General features: G+C 51.1%; 1 protein-coding gene across 4 annotated transcripts in view; it reads right to left on the bottom strand.

Moving 5' to 3' along the window:
* WSB1 (WD repeat and SOCS box containing 1) overlaps positions 1–9,492 on the bottom strand; it is a 36,621-nt gene that overhangs the window by 7,810 nt on the left and 19,319 nt on the right. For 3 of the 4 annotated variants that reach the window (XM_040641027.1, XM_040641028.1, XM_040641029.1), the window contains exon 8: positions 6,821–6,867. In XM_040641027.1, coding sequence (XP_040496961.1) covers positions 6,821–6,867 — 47 coding nt within the window. Of the gene's footprint in view, positions 1–3,413; positions 5,063–6,820; positions 6,868–9,492 lie in introns of those variants that run through there. The other variant, XM_040641030.1, reaches the window with a different exon arrangement.

Raw genomic sequence — 9,492 nt, 5'->3', positions numbered from 1 at the left:
GGGGGGGGGGGAGGACGGTTGCCTCCAGGCCCCCAGCTCCCCACTCCAGCCCGGCACAAGCGGGAAGTCGCTGCACTGTGCCTTTGCGGGATGACGTGGACATAGGTTGGAAGGGGTCCATTTGTCTCTAGCTTTTTAAAATTATTTTCTTAATGTTTGCTGTAGAATCTCCCAGCAATACAGAAGTGTCTAAAAATAGAATCCCAAGGAAAGTCTAGTTCTCCCCCAATACACATCTCACTGTGCCCATCTTGGTGTATAAATCCTTCCAAGCTTTTCCAACAATGAACAAACAGACAAAGAAATATAATTGAGCCTAGCAGTCGAGAACTTGCTCTGTTCTCTTCCTGTAGCTTTCTCTCTTATAAAGGCTCCTAATACCCCTCCTGGGGTTAAGCTGGCCCTCTCCGATGGACAGTTAGGTAGTTTCCTGGTTGTATCTTTACAGGCACATATCCTTGGTGCGCTGTGGGAACAGCTCTGGGGAATAACTTTCTAAAAGTGGACTTGCAGGACAAAGAACATTCATGTGTCTGTTAGTATCTTTAAAAGCTCGTGGTTGCAAGGGGCTGACAGGTGCGGGGCGGGCTATGTGGAGCCGAGCAGTTCCAGATGTCAGCCTGCAGGGATCCCTCCCTTGCCACCTGCTTCCTGGCTCTCTGCAGGAAGCCGCTCAGTCTAAAGCTTCTGTCTTTGTGCACCAGTCCCTGGGGTCCTTCTGCCACGCCTGACCCCCACCCCACCGTTCAACCTCCTTATCTGCCATCAAACCCTAGGGCTGTCAGCACCCGCAACCGTCCCACCAGGGGTGCCAGCCATTCAGCCGCGGACCCCCAAAGCCGTCCCTTCGCAGCCTAGCAGCTCTGCCAGCTACCTTTGGTAACAAACCCCCTTCCCCTCCTTTTAAGGCAGTGACAAAGACAGTGAAACTGTTTGTCTTCAAAAGGAAATCAGGCCATCTCCACTGCCATGGAGCGGGGCCTACACCTGCTCGTAGTGTGTCTGCTTACTGTCTTGAGACCGGGTCTGGGGTCCACTCCGGGGGTGTTGGGTGAGTGGTGTGGGCCAGTCGAGCAGGAGGGTTTCTTGGAACGGTCTATACGCTCAGCATCCAGCCAGGCACTGGGGGTGCCCAGCCGACCTCCTTTCCTTCAAGGAAACATTTTTGTATTGGGCAGCAGAAAGACAGGAACCTTCACATTTACAGTGTAAAGGTAAAAAGCCCAGGACCCTGGCCTGCCTCACAGGCCTGCACAAGTCCTCTGTCCTGTCCATACCCTAATATGTCATCCAGCTTTCATGAGCTTTTCCTTCATTCCTGGACTAGGCTGAGGCTGCGAACCCTCAGAGAAGCAGCAGCTGTCTGTTTTACAAGCTGGGCGCCGAACTTCTTTGGTAAGATAATACCCGGTGCTGGTGAGGCTGTGGGGAAATCGTTACACCCGCCCGTGCTGCTGCCTGTGGTTTAGACGGCACTCAGGAAAGCAATCTGGCAGAGTGCACATACAAGCTGTAACTTTTGACCCACTAGCCCATCTTTGGCATTACAAAAGCTTCCTTCTTCGGGGAGCTATTTTTATTTATTTATTTAGGGTTTTTTAAAAGATTTTATTTACTTATTTGAGAGAGAGCGAGCACGAGTGGGGGAAACGGCAGGCAGAGGGAGAGGGAGAAGCAGACTCCCCATGGAGCAGGAAGCCCAATGCGGGGCTCAATCCCAGGACCGTGGGATTATGCCCTGAGCCGAAGGCAGACACTTAACTCACTGAGGCACGCAGGCGCCCCTGGGGAGCTATTTTTAATAGGAGAAAAGTGGGAACAACCTTCAGTGTCTAACCAGAGGCAGCTTGTAGATGGAAAGCTCCTTGGATCTGGGGCCTTTTTCCCGTGCGTGCGGGCTGCCAGAGGCTGGGGCAGCCAGGGCCGGCTGTCCGTCAATGATCACGAGGCAGGGCGCGCAGAGCTGCAGTGTGCTGTGGGGGTCAGAGGGGCAGCTCCGAGAGCCAGCCTGCCCGATTCGAGTCCCACCTCTGCCACTCAGTAGCTGTGCGGCCTAATAAGTTCTGTGCCCTCTCTGTGCCTCAGTTTCTTCTTCCATAGAACCAGGATGGTGATTAGAGCAGGCCCGATCTCATGGGATTACGCAGAAGTATATAAAAATATGAGCTCATCGTTATCACTGAACAAAGCAAAACATTCTGAACTACATGTGGTGATTATAAATGGTAACTAGGAAAAAATAAAAATAAATAAATGGTAACTAGGGGCGCCTGGCTGGCTCAGTCGGAAGAGTGTGCGGCTCCTAATCTCTGAGGCCTTGCTCTGCCCAAGGGCAGGCACCACTGCTAGCTAAGGAATGAGCCTGGGGAGGCATGAGCTGCAGGGGGCGGGGGCATAAGTACGCTCTGAAAGGGCCCAGGCAGCCAGGTAGGGCGCCCACCGGAAGTGCCCCCAGGGTTCTCCCTGGTTTCTGGTGCTCTCGCCCACAGCCCCTCCCTTTGAAGTTCCCCTTGCTGTGGCGACTGGGGGCCACTGGTTCCAACAAGAAGAGTGAAAGGCAACAGCACCTCAGTTCCCCAGTCTGGGCTCTGCTGTGAATTTCACCTTGTCTGGAAATCCAGTTGACTTGACTTCAGGAAAATGAAGGAGTTTGAACCAGATCGGTGGTTTTCAACCTACTTCTGTGTGGCCTGGGTTGTGGTTCAGACTCAGAATCTCCAGGGACAGGGCCTGGCAGGTATGTTTTCAGAAATTCCACAGGTAACTCTTATGGTCAACACTGGCCTTAACTTACCCGTTCTCTGGTGAGGGCCATGGGGCACACTCACTGGGAGCTCTGGTGAGCTCGGGATAGAACCCCAGTGCTAGCTATCCCAAGAACTGGCAGCTTCATAAAGAAAAACTTAATCACCGATATTGTGCTGTAGGCCAGGCCCTACTCCAGTCTTCTAACTAGCAAGTCCTTTAACCCCGATAACAACCCTGTGAGGGTGGAACTATTATTACCCCCATTTTACAGCCAGGCAAACAGAGGCACAGAGAAGCTCCGTTCCTGCCTGATGTGCCACAGCTAGTTCGAACAGAGCTGGGTGCCCACCTGGCAGTTTGGCTGCGGACTCTGCCATCGACCCGCTTTCTTGGCTGCTCCTGTGATAAGCCCAGCAAAAGGGGGGGTGAAGAGTGATCCTGCACAGAGCCCATAATAGAGACTAGGAGAGTGGCTTTCCCTTAGCTTTCCCATCTGCTTCCTAGACTGGGCTTCTCTGAGGGCAGGAACTGTGTCCTAGTGTCCCTGGCACCGGGTCTGGTCTGGCGAGAGGCAAGGGCTCAGGTGCTGCTGAGTGGACGAATTGTAACAACACAAGGGGCTCCCTGCATGGGGTTCATTCAACTGGACACAACCCAAGAAGTGTTGAAAGCCAAGACTTTTTATTACTTGCTACGAGGAAGGAGACAGGGAGAGCTCACAGAGCGCTGGCTCCCCGTGGGGTTAGCGCAGGAAGCTTCGAGGCCGTGTATTAGGGGGCGGGGCAGGGAGCTTGCATATACATTAAGAGACTTACACATTCTCTATTACTTAGGCACTGTGGTGCCATTGCGCATGCCCAGCGTGTCAACAGGCCGGTGCATTCGCGGTATGTTCAAAAAATGGCAGCAAACCCGCCCATGGGAGGTGATCTTAGTATTCACATGAGCTTAAGGTAACTTCAGGACAGCTCTGCGCAGGCCCTTAGCTCCAAACCGCCTGAAACTGGCTCCCATAAGGGGCTAAAAGGTGAACCGTCAACACAACCCCTCGCTGGGTGTTGTCTCGTTGGTGGGGGCTGCTGGTCCTGCCCTGGTGTGTCCCTTCCTCCTCCTCCCTTTTACTGACAGCTTTCAGCCCTCTGATGGGAGTAGCTGCCCCTTGCCTCCTGGCTAACAGGATGAATGCCCAAAGGCAGGCAGGAATGAATGAATGACTGGGTGAGTGCATGAGTGACGGACAAGTGCTGGAATAGAGGGAGGGCCGGGATGCCAAGGAAGCCAGGGGACAGTCACTGCCTGGGCAGAGGCGGGGCAGGCCTGAGAGGGTGGTTGTGTGTCTGGATGGGTGCAGCTGAAGTGTCCCCCAACAGGCAGTCTGCACACAGCCCAGCTCAGGGAAGTGGCCCCGTACTGGTCCCAGCAGAAACGTCTGCCCGCCCCAGCTACAGCCTCCCCAGCACCCCGCAGGCTGTCTGCCTTCCCCTCCAGCAGCGGAAGGAGGCTCCTCCCTGGGCCGCAGGACTTGTGTCTTAGGGGCAGGAAGCTGTGCTCCATTCCACCCAGTTCTCCTCCTCCCCGTCCATCCCTCCCCATCATCTGCCTGCTCACGGGAGGCCCCCATTGGGGTGCGGCTGTTTCTAAGGTCTTTGGCATTTATTTCCGAAACAACAAAACACTTCAAGAATGGCTGATATGCTTAAAAAAAAAGTCTCTGGTTTGCCTCAACTTTGTCTGGGGAAGGGGATAAGGATAAACACCCAAGGCCCCTGTTGCTATGGAGATGTGCTCCCTTAGGCATCATCATAACGGGGCGGCTACTTTGGGCTAGGCGCTATGCTAAGTGCTTGTGGGGCTTGACCTCCTTTCTTCCTGATAACCTGGGGTTTAGGTGCTAGGATGATGTCCAATTTCACAGGTGAGGGAGAGACCGTTCTGGAGGTGAAGGGACTTGTTCAAGGTCACACAGCTACGATGTAGAGCAGAGATTTTAAACCAAGTGTTTCTTGACTCTGAAGCCAACGGAATTGTAAGTATATAACCAGACTGCCTTGGCCTCGTCGGCAGATGTCTTGATGGCCTCCCAGTATTTATGTAGTGCTGAGAAAACAGGCTGCAGTGACCCACTTTCCCCAGAAAAGTTCCAGCTAGGCACTCTACCTCTCTCTCCCATTCTCTTCCCCTCACCCCCCTTCCTCCCTCTCATTTGCGGAGGAAGATGCCAGAGATCCCCTACGTTGCTTCTGGGAAGAGGAACAGTACGCAGTTTTTTGTACTTCTCCATGTAGCTTGACTTTAAAAAGTCATCAGCATTTACCTTTAAAAACAATAAAATCATGAAGACAGTACTTTAAACATCCATGTGGAGATTTGCATTTACTGAGCACATCTTTACGTTCCGATCCTACTTTGCTCTGCCTGCCAGGAAGCTCCAGGTGGAACTCTGTGCGCACGGCAGATCACACAACTGTTCTGTCTTCCTGGCTCCTCCCTCCACCCCTTGCTATGGGGGGCTCGGCTTTTTGGCAGGTTAGTTAAGGCTCTCGGCCTGTTTCCTCATGTATAAAATGGGGAACACAATACCTGCCTCATGGGGTTGCCGTGAGATTATATAGGGAAACGCTTAGGGCAGTGGTTCCATCACTGTGTTAGCCATTTTTCAGTTTTAATAGATTTTCATTGTCCAACCGTTTTTCAGGAAGGGCTCACAGATGTTCTCCCCTTTCACCTTCACTGCCTTACCTCACCCTTCATGCATCGTCTGTCCCCCATCTGTCCCCGGTGTCTTCTACTTTTGATGTTATCTATAACATCCCATTGACCTTTTAATTCTGTATAAATTCCACTTTGTCATTCATCAAATCCTAGATGCCACTGATTATAATCTGTACCACGAGGGTGTACCACTTAGAAAGAACAGGGATACCTGGGTGACTCAGTCCATTGAGCATCTGCCTTCAGCTCGGGTCACGATCCCAGGGTCCTGGGATCGAGTCCTGCATCGGGCTCCTTGCTCGGCGGGGAGCCTGCTTCTCCCTCTCCTTCTGCCTGTCGTTCCCCCTGCTTGTACTCGTTCTCTGACAAATAAAATCTGAAAGAGAAAAAAAGAAAAGGAAAGGAAAAAAAGAAGAGAAGGAAGGAAAGAAAGGAAGGAACTTAAAGACACCATCATTTCTAAAATTTATCCCAATTTGAGTTGTTCAAATGCGGAGGGATAAAAGTGTAGCTTTTAATCCATAAATGTGTTAAGGACGTTCTGATCCTTTATTTCAGACTTGGGCCTTTCCTGGCTGTGAACTGCCCCACTCCTTTGATGGTATAACCTCCCACCTGGCGCAGCGCCTTGCTAGTGGCTGGTGTTCCCGTTGGGTCAGCTCCAGGCCAGGGAGTCTAACCTCGCCGGCACAGCTGGCGCAAGGGGCTCGGGTTTCCCCTGGACCTGGCAGCTTGTCACCAGCCCTGGTGTAGATCTCTCAAGCCAGTGGCTGGGCGGCCAGCTGACTTTCTCATCTCTAGTGACTGCTCTGCTGCTTCCTGTTTCGGCCTGTGTTTGATTGTTCACATGGGTAATAAAAACGATTTGTTTGAGATAAGTTCTTTTTCTTTTTTTCAAGATTTTATTTATTTGACAGAGAGAGAGACAGTGAGAGAGGGAACACAAGCAGGGGGAGTGGGAGAGGAAGAAGCAGGCTTCCCGCCAAGCAGAGCCTGATGTATGGCTCGATCCCAGAACCCTGGGAACATGACCTGAGCCGAAGGCAGATGCTTAACGACTGAGCCACCCAGGGGCCCCGAGATAAACTCCTGAGGGGAACAAGAAACTGACCGACATCCAGTGCAGTTTCCCCCAGACGGTGGGCAAAGGACAGAGCTCAACAGTCATTTTCTCGTCTGCGTGGGTTTCCATCTCCAAATTAAATTTGGAGTCACTCCTTCTATGCTCATTTTTTCCGTGATTCAGGGAAAAGCAGGGTGTGTTGGGGAAAGGTTGAGCCTGACAGCATGCTGACCCCAAAGGGGTTGGCAGACACAGGCAGGGACACGCTTAGGCATCTGTGTTGACTGAATGCCTTACCTGAAGTATCGTGCCCATCCGTGGCCGTCATGGAGGGAAACGGGGCCCTGCAGACAGGAATTCAAATCCTGGATGTCATTGCTCAGTTGTATGACCTTGACGAGTAAGTTGGTCTCTCTGACCCGCCACAGCTACAAACGGGACTACTACTACTTGGGTTGTCAGAAAGCACCAGGCAGGAATGGCGATGAGCACTTGGCCAATGCTCAACAAATGGGAGTACCAACGTTGAATGCCCACCGCGTCCCTGACGTCGTGCAGACACAAAGGCTAACCGCTACTCATGTAGGGAGGCATTATTACAGCACTTCTGTATCTAGCTAGCTATCTCGAAGCTCCCAAGTTCCAAGCTGTGAAGCAGCCAAGGCTGCATCAACCTTGGGACGGCAGCCTCGGCCAGCACTTGGGCGAAGTCCTCTGGGCAGCAGGCCCTGGGGTTGAGGAACTGGGCCAACCTGCTGTATGAACACCCTCCTGACTGAGGCCAAATGGGGCCCAGCCGAGAAGACTGCGTCTTTGCCAGGGGCTGAGCAGCAGGACCCAGACGTTGTGAGCGAGCTGCTCTCTCCACCTCGCACCAGCTGGGTGGGCTGGCTCGGGGCCTCTCATCCAAATTCCCCAACACAGGGTTACTTCCATGCCTGCTAAGCAGGCCTAGGCTTTCTCATCTTTCCGTGGCTCCAACAATCAGTCACTGGGACCCAAAGGCCAGCCACGGGCCGAGCCCTTAGGAGGCTAGAGGTCCTGAGGGACGAGGCATTTACCTTCTCACTGAGGCACCAACACCTAAGGAGCAGTAACAAGTAACAGGGCAAATCTGAAAAGGCCAGGAAGTGGTGTAGAAATCAGGGCTGATGGATTCAAAGAAAAGGGCAAGAGCGCTTTGGGCCAGGGCGGCACTTCCGCCACCACCAAAAAGAGGGCATCTACGTAATGGGTCCAAACTCCAGTATCTGCAAGAACTGGAATGCCGTGAAATTCAGGAGAACGAGCTCATGTCACAGAACAGGGGATGGTGGACGCAACCCGACCTGGGGCTCCAGACCCGTCCCACAGGCCCACGGGAATGCTTGCGGCTTCTCTCCTAAACTCAACTGGTATCATTCAAGCTTGAAACCTGTCATTCCTGCCAGATGATCTCAGGCGCCTCAGAGGTGGGGAGACAGCCAGGGAACAGAGAGGGACACCTGTGCGCTCTAGCACAGCTGCCACCCGTGCAAGGGCTACGGAGGTGTTCCCGCCGGTCCCACAGAATGCTGGAATTGTGCCCTCCTCAACAGTTAAGGATCCAATGATGCAGGAGACAGGCCAGTGAATCACGTGACTTACGGGCGGAGCTTCCCATTTTGCCTTAGGGCTGATTAGGCCGAGTGTAAACTTGGGTCTTTATGGTTTTTGTTTTTAAGATTTTATTCATTTATTTGGAGAGAGAGAGAGAGAGAGAGCGAGCAGAGGGGAGGGGCAGAAGCAGAGGGAGAAGCACTTCCCGATAAACAAGGAGCCCTATGAGGAACGTGATCCCGGGACCCGGGGATCATGACCTGAGCCGAAGGCAGACGCTTCACAGAATGAGCCACGCAGGCGCCCTGCTTTCCGTTTTCTATCAGCCTCATCCCAGGCTGTTTTATTTCTATTCTCACTAACCTTCTCGGCTTGCTTTTAGTATTCATCATCCTTATTTTCCTGCAAGAACATTTCGCTATTAAACAGCGACTGGGAAACATACACAAAGCCACTTATTTGTCACCACTTCATCTGTCTTCATTACAAGTCATTTTAACGCTATTTCCTGACCTATACTAGAGGTGCATTTCTATGGTTCACACTTTATTTTTGGAACAGATTATTTAAAGAGTCATTAGTTTTTCAGCCTCATTTAAAACAAAACAAATGATCACCGTCATCACTGTATTACACGTTTTCCTAAACAAAGTCAAAGTTAGGGTTTATTTTCAGACCAGAAGAGTGACTCCCTGCGGTATTACAGGTAGAGAAATTTCCTACATGTCTATCACCTCTGAAAGAGAAACCACAAGGGTAATCGTTGCTGTTGTCTCCAACAGGGAAATGCCAGTTAATAAAAACTGAATGAAATTGCTCTTCCTTTCCCGATCCGAGCCTCAATCTTTTTACCTGACTCAACTGTTAAATGTATATAGAATGCCAAATCACAATCACACAAAGCTACCCAACTACCCGTACTATAAATAAATCAATTTACACCTTATTCAAACCAGGTATTTTGCTTTTGGCTAAAAGCAAGCTTTATGGAGCAAAGGGCAAGATGACATTGTCTACTAATCTTTATTCCTCCCAAACATCTCACCAAAAAGGTTATGATGACTATTTCTCCAGATTGCACTTTACTGCTCACGAACACCTTACTTCCAAGGGGATTTAAAAACAAAAAACCAGTATACTCCAAATTGATGCTTTGCCAGATTTTGAAAATGACCTACAATGACATGGTATTTAACTCTACTGTAGAAATTACTTGTGTTTTTATCATCTATACATTCTATAGTTAAAGTGCATTCTTAGGCCCAAACCTGGTCAGATTACTCAGAAAATGTCACTGGATTCACTTGACAGGTTGGATTCACTCGCTGGTTTCTGTCTTGTGAGGCGATCGATGTTGGCTTCTCATACTTGGGACTTTCTCAGTCAGCCAC

Source organism: Ursus maritimus, unplaced genomic scaffold (assembly GCF_017311325.1).
Source record: "Ursus maritimus isolate PB19 unplaced genomic scaffold, ASM1731132v1 scaffold_24, whole genome shotgun sequence".
In the NCBI taxonomy this organism is placed as follows: Eukaryota; Metazoa; Chordata; class Mammalia; order Carnivora; family Ursidae; genus Ursus; species Ursus maritimus.
The sequence above is the reverse complement of the archived record's forward strand: the minus strand, read 5'-3'. Positions and strand labels throughout refer to the sequence as shown.